At 40.1% G+C, this 13,843-nt stretch overlaps 4 protein-coding genes and 1 non-coding gene across 6 annotated transcripts; 2 read left to right on the top strand and 3 right to left on the bottom strand.

Moving 5' to 3' along the window:
* Nucleotides 1–1,430: 1,430 nt before the first annotated feature.
* LOC103835998 (organic cation/carnitine transporter 3) lies at nt 1,431–3,082 on the top strand. The gene has a single exon (XM_009112203.2). It carries the CDS (start codon nt 1,480–1,482, stop codon nt 3,010–3,012), a length of 1,533 nt encoding a protein of 510 aa, XP_009110451.1. The 5' UTR covers nt 1,431–1,479; the 3' UTR covers nt 3,013–3,082.
* Nucleotides 3,083–3,631: 549 nt separating this feature from the next.
* Nucleotides 3,632–3,704, bottom strand: TRNAR-CCG. The gene has a single exon. It is a non-coding gene; the product is annotated as a tRNA-Arg (tRNA).
* A 138-nt stretch (nt 3,705–3,842) lies between these two features.
* Nucleotides 3,843–7,596, bottom strand: LOC103835997 (pentatricopeptide repeat-containing protein At3g24000, mitochondrial). The gene is made up of 2 exons (XM_009112202.3): nt 7,473–7,596; nt 3,843–7,382 (listed from the first exon to the last, which is right to left on the bottom strand). Exon 2 carries the CDS (start codon nt 6,711–6,713, stop codon nt 3,900–3,902), a length of 2,814 nt encoding a protein of 937 aa, XP_009110450.1. The 5' UTR covers nt 6,714–7,382; nt 7,473–7,596; the 3' UTR covers nt 3,843–3,899.
* Nucleotides 7,597–7,661: 65 nt separating this feature from the next.
* On the bottom strand, nt 7,662–11,000 carry LOC103835996 (serine/arginine-rich splicing factor SR45). The gene is made up of 11 exons (XM_009112201.3): nt 10,551–11,000; nt 10,015–10,103; nt 9,773–9,819; nt 9,604–9,684; nt 9,362–9,527; nt 9,101–9,278; nt 8,962–9,027; nt 8,713–8,826; nt 8,369–8,438; nt 8,229–8,266; nt 7,662–7,970 (listed from the first exon to the last, which is right to left on the bottom strand). The coding sequence occupies exons 1-11, from the start codon at nt 10,727–10,729 to the stop codon at nt 7,901–7,903; spliced, it is 1,098 nt and encodes a 365-aa protein (XP_009110449.1). The 5' UTR covers nt 10,730–11,000; the 3' UTR covers nt 7,662–7,900.
* Nucleotides 11,001–11,075: 75 nt separating this feature from the next.
* On the top strand, nt 11,076–13,479 carry LOC103835994 (cold-responsive protein kinase 1). Of its 2 annotated transcripts, none has more exons than XM_009112200.3 (7): nt 11,076–11,342; nt 11,628–11,710; nt 11,815–11,930; nt 12,013–12,223; nt 12,294–12,537; nt 12,608–12,758; nt 12,840–13,479. In XM_009112200.3, exons 2-7 carry the CDS (start codon nt 11,650–11,652, stop codon nt 13,248–13,250), a joined length of 1,194 nt encoding a protein of 397 aa, XP_009110448.1. In that variant the 5' UTR covers nt 11,076–11,342; nt 11,628–11,649; the 3' UTR covers nt 13,251–13,479. The 2 variants fall into 2 exon arrangements, with proteins under 2 accessions (XP_009110448.1, XP_009110447.1); XM_009112199.3 differs by having other exon boundaries at nt 11,102–11,342; nt 11,635–11,710.
* Nucleotides 13,480–13,843: the final 364 nt, after the last annotated feature.

Here is a 13,843-nt window from a genome sequence, read left to right as displayed (position 1 = left end):
TGGTTTTTTGTGTTCAATATGTTAACTTTAACCAAAAGTGCTGCTAACACTTCATGTATTTTGCATACATCTATAAGATGTGTCATGTGATCCCATCTCTCTTTAGTCAGTCCGCCACTACCTGTCAAGCAAAAGATTAAGCTTATCTTGTCCAGGTGCAGCAACTAGCGCAACTTGGTAATTATTGTAACATAAGAATATACGGTGGTTACATAATTTTGTACTCGTCTTACAATGAGATTATTCGTTGAAAATAATGAATTTATATTCATATGAAGATGATCAAATGAACCGGTGTTTCTTACACAGCCACATCAAAGATAAACAATAAGAAGTGGAGACCAAAATCCAGTAATTATAGTGTATAATCACAGTCAATTAGCGGCGCGAAGGTCCAAAAAATTAAGCCATCTTCAACATCATCTAATTAAATTACGTATCGTGTGTGATTTGAGTTAAACACCATCCTCAACATCATAGAAGTTTTGTTATTTTCTCTTTTGTAAGTTGTGGACAAACAAATTTTGTTCTGTTTTGGTTGGCCTGAGGAGCTATGAGCATCATCATTTATGTGTGTTTGAGAAGTTTTTTTCTTTCTTTTACTAACAACATTTTACATTTTATAGTGATTGATCAAGAATTCAAACCAATAATGTAAAATTTTGTCAATACCATTTCCATTAACTGAGAATAATTCATTAAAATACTACCGCCGTTTTATGTTATCATGAGATCATCAATCTAAATAAAAAATTAACTTTTCATATAAAAAATAATATGAATATTTTACTGTCGATTTGTAGCTCCCATCAAAAATTCTTCTAAACTATCATAATAACAAAATTAACGTAAACCGAAAACATTAGTTGGATTCTTTCATAAACTATCTATATGACACTAAAAACTTTCGGGTCATCGTGATATCGTGCCCATGATTAAGATGAGAGTAGAAGTTTTCATTTGAAAAAAGGTACCTTTTGTCAAATATCATTTCTCTTTTTAAAACTATTTATATGACACTAAAACCAGTTTTCATATGAAATCTTTTAAAATACTCATGAAAATCTCAAATATCATTTCTCTTTTTAATTTTTTCATAAAATTAAAGTTAACAAAATAAAATTATTTTAAAATATCAACTTTTGGAGAAACTCTTGTAAGTTGTTAAAATATCAACTTTCATGATATTCTTTTTCAAAATTATGTTTAGAAACACCTACAACATGCAGACATATCCTGCTGGATCCTAGTCATGAACATATAGTGCATCCAAATATTATACGTTGTAATGTGTTAATCAACACATCTCATTGTTTTTTTATTAGTAACTTCTAATATGGAATGACGTAATTATATTCATGTATACATATATTAATATATACGCTCAAATTGCATCTTACCCTTTCCATATATAGATCACGTACATGCAAATCAAACTAAACATAAAAAGGAACAAAACAAACCCCACGCTTCTTCCATATGGCCGACTCGACTCAGCCGCTTCTCTCCGATTCCAACTCGTCCGAGTCAAAGCTTCCACCACCAAGATCCCTCGACGAAACCATCGAGCAGTGCATCGGAAACTTCGGGTGGGCACAGTTTCTCCAAGCTGCTCTAGTCTCATTCGCTTGGGTCTTCGACGCTCAGCAAACATTCATCACCGTCTTCACCGACTCACAGCCCACGTGGCACTGCCTCGACTCGGACCGATGCAACTCGTCCTCCAACCTCTGCACCTTACCGAACCAAACCTGGTCTTGGGACTTTAACCCACACGTGTCAACAATATCCGAGTGGGGGCTACAATGTGCCGGCTCGCTCGTGAAGGGATTGCCCGCAAGCTCCTTCTTCCTCGGCTGTTTAGTCGGTGGCCTAGCTCTGTCCACCCTCGCTGACTCATCCCTCGGTCGTAAAAACATGCTCTTCTTGTCGTGTCTGATAATGTCTCTCTCTTCGATGTTAACAGCTTTCTCGACGAGCATTTGGGTCTACGCCTTCTTGAGATTCTTGAACGGGTTCGGTCGTGCCACGGTGGGGACATGCGCGCTAGTTCTATCGACTGAGCTAGTCGGTAAAAAATGGCGTGGACAAGTCGGTGCGATGGGTTTCTTGTGCTTCACGTTAGGGTTCTTAACGCTTCCGTTATTAGGTTATATAAATAACGGAAACTCTTGGAGGTATCTCTACGTATGGACATCGATTCCAACGCTACTCTACTGCGTTTTAGTTCGGTTTTTCGTCTGGGAGTCTCCTAGGTGGCTTATAGTAAAAGGTCGTAAAGAGGAAGCAGTCTCGATTCTTCAAAGCATTGGTTCAAACGCTATCACTATGAGCTTCTCGGACTTATGTCTGGATGTACAAGACTCATCAAACCCTGACGTTTACGACGCGTTAAGGATCTTGGTGAAGAAACCGTGGTCGCTTAGGAGGTTATTAGCGGTTATGGCGGTTGGATTCGGTATTGGTATGGTTTACTACGGTATGCCGTTAACATTATCGAATCTTAACTTTAATCTTTACTTAGGCGTTGTGTTCAACGCCTTGTCTGAACTCCCAGCGTTTTTAATAACGTTTTTCTTCATGAATACAATCAAGCGAAGAGAGGCTTTGATCGGGTTCACAGCTCTAAGCGGGATCTCTAGCGTCCTAATCGCGTCGCTAGGACAACAAATAGGGTCGTTACAGATTGTGTTAGAGCTGGTTTCGTTTTTTAGCGCGTGTACTGCGTTTAACATGACCCTTATCTACACGATCGAGCTGTTTCCGACGTGTGTGAGGAACTCGGCGCTTGCGATGGTGAGGCAAGCGTTGGTGTTTGGCGGTGTTTTTAGTCCCGTGATGGTTGCGGCTGGTCGGGAAAATCAGTTTTGGTCGTATGGTATGTTTGGTTTGGTCATAGGGTTATTTGGATTGTTTGTGGTTGGATTGCCGGAGACTAGAGGAAGTGTTTTATGTGACACTATGGATGAGGAAGAGTCTAAGAATTTGACAAAGGAACACATTATTGGTTGATGATGAATTATACTGTTTTAGCTTCATTTGATGTAATGGTAAAAAAAATGTGCATGTGTTAACTGGTTGATCAGTCTTTGATTCAAATAATTCTAGTTTAATCGCAGTGCAAAACTAACTACAAGAACTTGGCGTGATACAGAGCATATGATTCATTGTGATTTGTGATGCATTAATTCCATTTGTTTAGTGCTGAGAATGAGAGGTGTTCACTACCAACAAACAAAATATTATCATTTTTAGCTGTAATCATGTTTTAATAGTATAAACATTTGTAAATAATTAAAGTAATTATCTTTATAATCAATCGTAGTCAAATTCATGGCTGGTCATGAGTTAAGTAAGGCTCATGAGACATTATGTTTAAACGCCAAAATTTGTTTAAGAGTTTAAAGACATCAAAAATATGTAGTATAAAAGTTAGACATGATAGAAGGGGATTTTTTCTAATCCAGACATATAGCATTGCTTGATGAACGTCTAACTTGCAGAGTGGTTTCACTGATTAAATGTCAAATTGAAACATAGCTTGATCCCATCTTTGCTTTGTGAATGTTGCACAAGATCAGAGTGAAAATAATAACGATTAGGAAAACATAAGAAAAAAAACATATAAAAACGACCACGGTGGGACTCGAACCCACAATCTCCCGCTCCGGAGGCGAGCGCCTTATCCATTAGGCCACGCGGCCTTGTGTGGCTAACTAGATACATTTAACTATTTTAACAATCTGCATTAATCAATTTACTTCAAAAGAATGACTGATTCAGTTTGAGGTTGTATTATTTTCGATTCACTGTCACAAACCCTTCACACTATACTAAAAAGGTAAAAAAAAAAAACAATCAAATAATTCTGTAAGCTATACTGTAATTAAGGTCCTCTGTCACCAGTAATCCTTACAAGAACACATACCACTCTCAAAATGGTGAAACCGATACTGATCTCTTAAAACGATTCTACGTCCTACAACTTTACTAACAAACTTGTAAACAGAGTGGCAATCACTGCATATGCGAAGGTTCTTAAAGATTCTAACCGTACAACCTTCAGGTGTACTCATCAACGCGTAAGCAAGAGCTAGTCTTTCGCTATGATTCCAAAGATTCTGCTCTTTCTGTTCCTCATCTGTGTCTTGCAACGCCCCGCTTGTATCCGCTACATACCCAGATTCTTTGATCAGCTTCTTGATGTCTTCTAGCTTCTCGTATATCTCCAGTGTTTGCGGATGAGTTCTGTCTCCGATACCAAACGTACTCACTCTGTCCCTTTGTTTCACCCAACTGCAAGCTTGTTTCTTCTTGATGTTCTTGAAACCCATTTGGTTTCTCACATTCTCCACATCTTCCCATCTCCCTGTTGTTGCAAACATGTTCGAAGACAAGACGTAAACAGAATCATCCTCTGGTTCAAGCTTCGAGAGATGTTCCGCTGCTCTTCTCCCACGGTCCAAATCTCCATGGATTTTGCAGGAAGCTAGCAAGCTACGCCATACGAGGTCGTTTGGCTTCATTGGCATATTAGATATAAAGGTTTCAGCTTCTGCTAACCTCCCTGATCTCCCAAGAAGATCAATCACACAAACACAATGTTCAATGGCCGGTTTAATACCGAAATCTCTAGCGATCATGTCGTAGTACGCAAGGCCTTGGTCTACTAATCCTCCATGGCTACAAGCGGTAAGAAGAGAGACAAATGTGACATGGCCTGGTTTGACTCCACTTTCCAGCATCTCATGGAAAGTCTCACACACTTTCTCGAAGTAGCCGTGTCTTCCAAAAGCTGATATCAGTATGTTCCACGAGGGAAGTGATCTATTGACAGATGGTGGAAGCATTTTCACAGCTTCGTCTACTTCACCGCATTTGTTGTACATGTCTGCAGCAGCGTTGAAGATGAAACAGTCTTGTTCAAACCCGAGTTTCACAGCTAAACCATGAAGCTGTTGGCCTTCCTCTAGGACCGCTAGCTTCGCAGCAGCAGAAAGTCCCTCAGAGAAACTAAACTGGTCTAGACTCAACCCAAAGCTTCTCATCTTGGAAACAAGTTTTAGCACCTCTTCTCCATGACCTTGGTGAGCATTAGCCGCAAGCATAGCATTCCACGTGATGATATTCCTATTGTCTAATCTATTAAACAGGTCATGACTCGAGCTTAAATCACCACATTTCGCGTACATAGTGATAAGCGAGTTTTTCACGTGTTCATCCGATTCGAATCCAGCAGAAACTATGTAGGCGTGTAATGGCTTCCCACGTTCAAGCAAATCACCGGGCGTTAAGCAAGCACCAAGAACACTTACTACTGTGATATAATTTGCAGGAACACCTTCCAGTCTCATAGTTCGAAAAGTCTCTAGTGCCTTGTCAGGATCTTCATCCTCAGCATAGCCACCAATAAGAGCATTCCAAGCTACTTCATCTCGTCTAGGCATCTGTAGTAGCACCCGTCTGGATTCGCTCATCTTGCCTATCTTTCCGTACATAGAAACCAACGCATTACCAATGATCTGATTGTCAAATAAACCAGTGACCATTACAAGCCCATGAATGATCCTGCCTTTACCAAGAAACTCAGGACTAAAGCAAGCAGCCAATGCGCTTGTAAAACTCACATAGTTCGCTGATTTTCCGGTCCTTATCATCGAGCAGAGAAGTCCTAAAGCATCTAAGCTCCTCCCATCCTCGACAAAACAAGCCATCAACGAGTTCCAAGAGATCAAATCTTTAGCAGGAATTTGATTAAACACCAACTCAGCTTCTTCTGATCTTCCAGCGCCTGCGTACATTCTCAAAAGAGTATTGCACACACAGACAACTGAATCAAACCCCATTTTGAAAACTAGAGCATGAATTCCCCTACCCCATTTTTGGTGATCTACATGACCCAAAACTGATAACAGAGTTGACACGGTGGTGGAATTCACTTCATCATGAACATGACGCATCAAATGAAAAACCCAAAGCGATTCCTCACAGTGCCCATTCTGAGCATATGCTGCAGCAATCGAGTTCCATGAAATCGTGTCACGTTCAGACATTTGATCAAAGATGTACTTTGCACAGTCAACTTTTCCCACATTACCAAACATAGATACAAGCGAATTCTCCACTGCAAGCTTCCTCTCAAGTCCTGATTTGATAACCTGTCCGATAACCTGACACCCCAGTGACTCATCTCTAAGCAACCCACATGAACTGATCACTAAAGACATCGAATTTTCATTACACCCAACTCCTTCTCCCCTCATACCTTTATAGATACCAATCACTTCCTCCGCCTCACCCTTATCCGAGTAACCAACCATCAGCGAAGTCCAAGACACCACATTTCTCACAGGCATCTCCTCAAAGACTTTCCTCGAACACGAAACCAACCCATAAACCCCATATAGATGCAAAACAGCAGTACTCACGTAAACATCAGACATCAAACCAGACTTAGCCACAAAGCCGTGAACTTGAACCCCTTCACTAAACATACAACCTCCCCGACCACAAGCTGTTACTAAACTAGCGATCACAAACCCACTTGGCCTAACACCAAGACCACACATCTCCTTGAAGAAACCAACCCCTTCCCGGTACATTCCAACACGGACAAGCCCCGACATCATGGTGTTCCAAGAAGCTTCGTTTCTCACAGGCATTTCGTCGAACAGGTGGCGCGCGGGTTTGACTCGGCCGAACTTCGTGTACATGTTTATCAAAGTGTTGATGTGCAGAACACTCGTACGAACCAATCCTTTGACGCATAGCGCGTGAACAGCTCTTCCCGTGGTTTCCTTACTGATCTGAGAGAAACCGTTCTCGTGAAAGGAAGAAACTTCTGGGCTCCAATGGTCTGAGAGCGAGAAAAGTCCACTCAAGCTTGTGACTTTTCTTCCTTCTCCTTCTTCTTCCACGTTTTTCAAACATTGCAATGTCGAGAACCGCCGCGTCTTGAAACGGCGGGAGGATAAATTACGAAGTAGTCGAGATTCGCCGCCGTGACGAGACAGGAGTTTGCGGTGACAGGTGGCCAGCTCTGATTCGTGTGTTGTTCCCGGGAAGTTTAAATGATTTCACAACAAATTTTATTGAGATCATCAGCCTTCAAGAGCTAATGTTAATGGGCTTTTTTTAATGGGTTATGAGTTAATAGGCTTTCACATTAAATCCCTCAGAGATTTGTCTTGGGCCTAACTTTTGGGCAATTGAGATTTTGATATCAGTCTCATTCATACACATGCTTTTGCTAATCTTTTTGGAGTTGAGACTTCTGTCAATATTTGAGACAAATCGTTGTGTTTACAAAAAAAAAAATAGAAGATGTGTGAAAAACAATCAAACCACCAACTTTGAGTTTCTTCTGTATTCTGAGACACGACCTGCATGGATCACAAATCGTATGAGCAACAGTCCAACAAAAGTATATGCGTCAAAAGTGTGTTTGATAACAAAGACAGAAAGCTACTAACCAGTAATTGATCTGCTAATATAAATGGAGTGGATGAGTTATGACTACGATCGTTTGTAGAGAAGACATTACATCAACCACTTGGATGTTATTATGATAAATCGATTCTAGAAAAACAATTCACCACTTGAGAAATAGCAACAACAACAACAAAAAGAACACTTGAGAGTGGGACATAAATAAAAATACCTAACAAGATCGTGTTCTTCCCATTTATTACATTTCAACAAGTTCTCTTTGCTTTTTAACACGCGGGTGAGAAAAAAGAAACAAACAGTTCTTCGTCTTTAACTCATAAGACTATACTGAAATCCAAATCAGTTCTATAGCTGGAGATGCACAAAATATAAAAACTACAAAAGCCACAACTCTCATTTGGTCACTGGCAAAACTTCAGCCGAGAGATAATATGTTTTTTTTATTACATTGTTATGTTCTGCGAGGAGGCGGTGAGCTGCTGCTACTGCTGTTACTGCTGCTTCTTTTTCCTCTCAGTGGCCTACACATTACGCACCAACAAACCCCATTCTCTGTAATTAGACTTTGAGAGCTAAAAGATTTACATAATGTTTGAACAAATTCTTCTGATCTTTGTTTCATCATAATCACATTAACTACACATAACTTAGCAGAGCGGAGCATTTTTACACTACTGCATGCTACAGACTACAGTGTTTTTTTGTTTTTTGCTAAAAGCAGACTACAGTGTTTCCAGCTTTAAGATGAGGACTAGTGTTAAGCAAAGAAAGTGTTTTACCTCTTAGGACTGCGGCTCCTCGAAATCTTCCTAGGAATCTGTTAAGTTTAATAATCCACACAGATTAGAATCAAAACACCAAACTCAACAAGGCACCAACATTTTTTATAGCTAAAAAGGGATCTGCATCAGGTACTTACTCTTCTGGGACTTGGCGAACTGGAGTAAGAAGAAGATGACCTCCCACGTCTCCCAGCTGGACCTCGTCCCCTGCTTACGATCAAAGACAAATTTACACCACTAACAGACTCCACATAGATCTATATAACTGAAGTCATATTTGGCATCAGTTTGTCACAAACCGAGATACAAGGATAACACAATGTAGTAACTTAAGTATACACGTAAATTATGCAAGACTGAAAAACATGTCATGACTCTTGTATCATCATATGTGTACTATCTCAGCCATACCACTGCAGGTAACTAAAATCCCGGAGATATCAACTACCCTAATAACACTTTTAAAGAGGTTAAAACATACCTGCGGGGTGAGATGGACCTTGAACGAGAGCGACCAGGCCTACGAATTGGGGATCGGCTACGCCTGCGGATTGGAGATCTTCTGAGAGGACTGCGTAGTCTCCTTGGAGGTGACCTGAAAACGCACAATTCAAAGACAAAACAGACATTTTTCAGCTCTAATGTCCTGAGTACGTTAGCCTAACAAAGAAGTTACTCCTATCCTCCAATCACTAGGGGCATACTTGGTGTAATGGTATAATAGATTTACCTTCGCCTTAGAGGAGGAGGAGAACGTCTTCGAACAGGACTGCCGCGGATTCTTCTAGGGGAGCCCCTGTTGACACATAAAAAGTGAGCAATTGATTCTGAAAACACCACATAAAACAGATGGTACCATTACAGCTAACCTTAGAGGAGATCTCTGTCTTCTTGGAGGTGGAGAAGATGGAGAACGGCCTCTAGGTGGCGATGCTGCCCTGCGTCTGGGCGGTGTATCACCACGACGGCGGATAGGAGGGCTCGGCCTCCGGCGAGGGGGAGAATCAGGTAACCTCCTAGGTAGTGGTGATCGCCTTCTTGGAGAAGCTAATCACATTATTGATGATAATCATTGACACCATATAAAGTATATATCACAGCAATAACAAAAAAAAAAAACATAGACGTACTCTCTCTTGAGCGCATGGGCCGATCTTTCTCAATGCCAGCAGCGGCATTATCAGGTTTTGGAGCCTCTCTCTTTGGTGCAGTTGAGACAGGTTTAGGGGGTGGAGATAGTTTCTGACGCGATGGTAGTGTGAACTTTGCTTTAACAACATTTCCATCAATTTGGCCCTGAGGTAAGGAAACAAAAAAAGCATGAATAATTTCTCAGCCAACATTTTAAGTTAATATATGGGAAGAGACATACGCCATCCATAAACAGCAGGGCTTTCTCAGCATCAGCTCTTGCCTTAAACTCAACATAAGCATATCCTTTTGGAAGATTAACCTGTTAGTATGAAAAGAAATTAAGAGAAAAAAAAAATCTTAACAAGTAATCACATAAAACAACAGAGAACAGCGAAAGAGAAACTTACAGCTCGATCCATCGCAAGTTCTACGTGTACAACTTCACCATAATTGCCTAAATATACGACAAAAAGGCCATTACTAACACACATTGTGAAGACTTAACATGTAAATTGTTCAGCAAAACAAAATATAAAAAGCATAATGCCAGTGATGATCCATGGACCTAACGACCTATATACTACAAATCTTAGTTCATGTAATGAAATCAGAACAAGAAGAAGGGATATGGGAAAAGCAATCAACATACCAAATATTTCTTTGAGATGGCCTTCATTCACATTCCTGCTAAGAGAATCAACATGGAGAACAAGAGATTCTTGAATCGGTGCGGCTTTCCTGAAATTAGAAGTCAGCAAAACTGAGGATCTTAGGAAAGTATTAAAACAATCAAGACTTTCAAGCAGAGATACCAACAGAATTAAGCTATCAATTAGTTAAAATGGTACCACATAGTCTACTCTAGTGTAGTCGCACGTTTTTAACTAAGCCACAACTCTCACCTCACCTCATACACACACACATATATGTACAGAGAGAAAGAGATGTTAATTGCCAATATTGACATTCTAAACTAGTTTATGAGTGGGGAGACTACTTAGAGGGTGAAGAGGCTCCTTTTGGAGAAAGATAGATCACAACATTCACGTCACACTACGAATAAGCTATTACCCAGAAAAATAATAATATAAATATACTCAATGCCACAGTCTCCAATTCCATATTTTGGATCCAACCCACTTCTTAACAGAGCTAAAATCACCAAAATCGAAAGAAAGCACTAACCTTTTTCCACGAGGTGGAGGACTACGACTCCCTGAGCTCACGCTCCGCGAAGAAGAAGAGAGCGATCTAGAACGGGAAAGAGACCTGGACCCACTCGAACGAGATCTGGAGCTGGAGCTGGACCGAGATGAAGACCCAGAGACGGAAGGTGAACGACGGCCACGGCTAGGTTTCGCCATTGGCGATTATCGCGACGCACGAGCTAAACTTCAAAAACCCTAGCGGATAAAAGTGTGATTTTTTTTTTTTTTTTTGGTTTTCTTTACAAATTACAACTCTGTTAAAAAAATATTCCGCGAGATGATCGGCGGGTAAACGATAATTTATTACATAAACAAATAGAACAGACGATTTTTTTTTTTAACGTCTGATTAATTATGCTATTACAATGATGAGAACATTACATAGATGATTTTACAGTCGATAATTCTACCATTTTGTGAGAATATACGTCTGAGTGCTTCACTCCGAGCCGTCCTATGAGAACAGACAATTTTAACATGAGATAAAATAAAGAAAAGTACAAAAAGAGAAGAAAGACTGTAGCATTGCTTAGTCGTCGGAGCAACGCACAAGGAATAGTACTGACGCGTGCTTCAGATTTACAAAGACCCCTTCTTCCTTCTTCTTCATTCTTTCCCTCTCCTACTCTATTTCATCAAATCCTTAATCTCTGATATCCACACACACACAGCGAGGATAATAAGAGAGACAGAGCGACTCTGATCGCGTAAAGTCAGAGCCTTTTTTATACCAATTTCAACCTCCGATCTCCGAATCACTCTCTCTGAGGTGGGTTTCTCTTTCTTCCTATTTTTTCCGGTGAATTTCGTTTTATTTGAGTCTGTTTCGAGTTTTTGTTCTCAATCCTAAGAAACTCAAATTCAAAGTCGGCAGCTTTTTTTTTTAGTTGCTTTAGCTTCTGAGGTCTTTGGGGAGTTTCTTACTTGGATAGAGATTCTATTGAGTAGTAATTGGATTCGATCTTATCTCTGGTTTACTAGTTAGAATTCAAATCTCTGAACTGGTCTCGTTTCTTTCTTCGTGTGTAATCATTATAATTGATGGCATCAACAGTTCACAGGTCTGTCTTATTACAATGATGGGCTCCTGTTTCTCATGCCATAAGAGTGGAGGAGAACCTTCACAAGTTGATAGAGGTAACATATACTACTTTTAAGCTTGGAATTGGAATGTTAACTATGCATAGTCTTGTTGCTGGTTTCCTCTTAACTTAGTGTTTGTTTATCTTTCTTGCATACAGAGATCTCAGCGATAATCAAGGTAAAGATTTACAAATACAAAGAGATTCGTCAAGCTACTGATGATTTCGACGCCCTGAATAAAATTGGAGAAGGAGGGTTTGGCTCTGTGTACAAGGTAAAATGAGTAAACTCACTTCCTTGCTCTTCCTCTCTCTTCATCCTTTTTTTTTGTAACTCGAACAATGTCAAATGATTAGGGCCGTCTTAAAGATGGAAAGATTGCAGCTATCAAAATCCTTTCCGCTGAGTCAAGACAAGGCGTGAAAGAGTTCTTGACTGAGATCAATGTCATATCAGAGATACAGCATGAGAATTTGGTTAAGTTATATGGATGCTGCGTTGAGGGGAATCACAGGATACTTGTCTACAACTATCTGGAGAACGGTAGCCTAGACATGACGCTTCTAGGTGATTCTCGTACTTTGTTTTACTCAGCTTCTCTGGGGGGTTTTAATGTGAACGAATGTTTTTTTTTCAGCTGGGGGATACATTAAGAGTGGGATACAGTTTGATTGGAGAACTCGGTCCAGAATCTGCGTTGGGGTTGCTAAAGGTCTTGCCTTTCTTCATGAAGAAGTAAGGCCTCACATTATTCATAGAGATATCAAGGCGAGCAACATTCTACTTGACAGAGACTTATCTCCCAAGATAGCTGATTTTGGACTCGCCAAGCTTATGCCGCCGAACATGACTCATGTCAGCACTCGTGTCGCCGGTACAATGTGAGTTTCAAGCGTTTTTTTATATTCTCGCTATAAGTAAAGGTTCTTAATTAACATCTGGTTTGTGCAGTGGTTATCTAGCGCCAGAGTATGCGGTTAGGGGACAGGTTACGCGCAAAGCTGATGTTTACAGCTATGGAGTCCTTCTGATGGAGATAGTCAGTGCAAGAAGTAACAAAAACACACGGTTACCCCAGGGGTATCAATATCTTCTAGAAAGAGTAAAAGTCTCTTGCCTTTTATGTTCTTTTTGTAAGCTCTTTGCTTTGAGAGATATAACTTTTTTTCTTGCATTTCCACAGGCTTGGGATCTTTATGAGCGAAATGAGCTCGTGGATCTCGTTGACACAGGGCTAAACGGAGTCTTTGACGGAGAGGAAGCTTGCCGGTACCTAAAAATAGGTCTTTTGTGCACGCAAGACAATCCTAAGCTAAGGCCAAGTATGTCCACGGTGGTGAAGCTGTTAACAGGGGAGAAGAAGGATATAGAGAGCAGGAACATAACCAGACCAGGTTTGATTTCTGATTTTATGGACTTGAAAGTGAAAGGACCGGTCGAGAAAAAGCAAGAGGAAGTGAACAGACGCAACTACTACACGAATCTTTCTTCAGATAATGCCTCGTCTAGCACCGGGACTAGAGATAACTCGAATGCTTACTCGTCAGGGGCTTCTTCATCTACTGCGGTTTCTACACTCAGCAGTACCATTTAGAAAAGAAAAGGAGAAACAGCTTTTTTTTTGTCTTTGATGTTTCTGTCTGTCTCATCACCTTCTTCTTCCTTGGACCCAAACAGAAGGTTTCTTTCTGTTAGATTTTGTCTTTAGTTGCAAACAGAGATTTGTGTCATTGTGTGTATGTATATAAGATTGAAACCGTATCTGAATTGGTCCCCAAAAAATAGTTATGATGTCTGATATCTATATGTTTTAGCTTCATTGATTCAGTTGTCTTGAATGAGTCTTAACCGAGAGGTTAAACCAATCACTGTCCGATTGATTAACCAGTAGGTGTAGTACATTGCATAGTTTAGTGATGATTTGGAGCTGTAACGGTATATGATTTCTACATGACAAGTACATGATTGGTCCATGATCCTATAGTTGAAATGTCTATTATTTCATTAAATGACATTCTGATTATTATTATTATTTTTTTGTCTACAGCTGGATGGTTACATACGCTATGGTTCACATCATACCAGAAACGTAGAACCTGAAAAAGTAAGACTGATTCAATCAGTGTTGGTACAAACCAAAGAAAAAGTATTCATATCTTTCCACGATTTCTCATCCTAGTTTGACTT

This window comes from Brassica rapa, chromosome A08 (genome assembly GCF_000309985.2).
Source record: "Brassica rapa cultivar Chiifu-401-42 chromosome A08, CAAS_Brap_v3.01, whole genome shotgun sequence".
NCBI lineage: Eukaryota > Viridiplantae > Streptophyta > Magnoliopsida > Brassicales > Brassicaceae > Brassica > Brassica rapa.
Note: the sequence above shows the minus strand (reverse complement) of the source record. Positions and strands in the feature narration are given on the sequence as shown.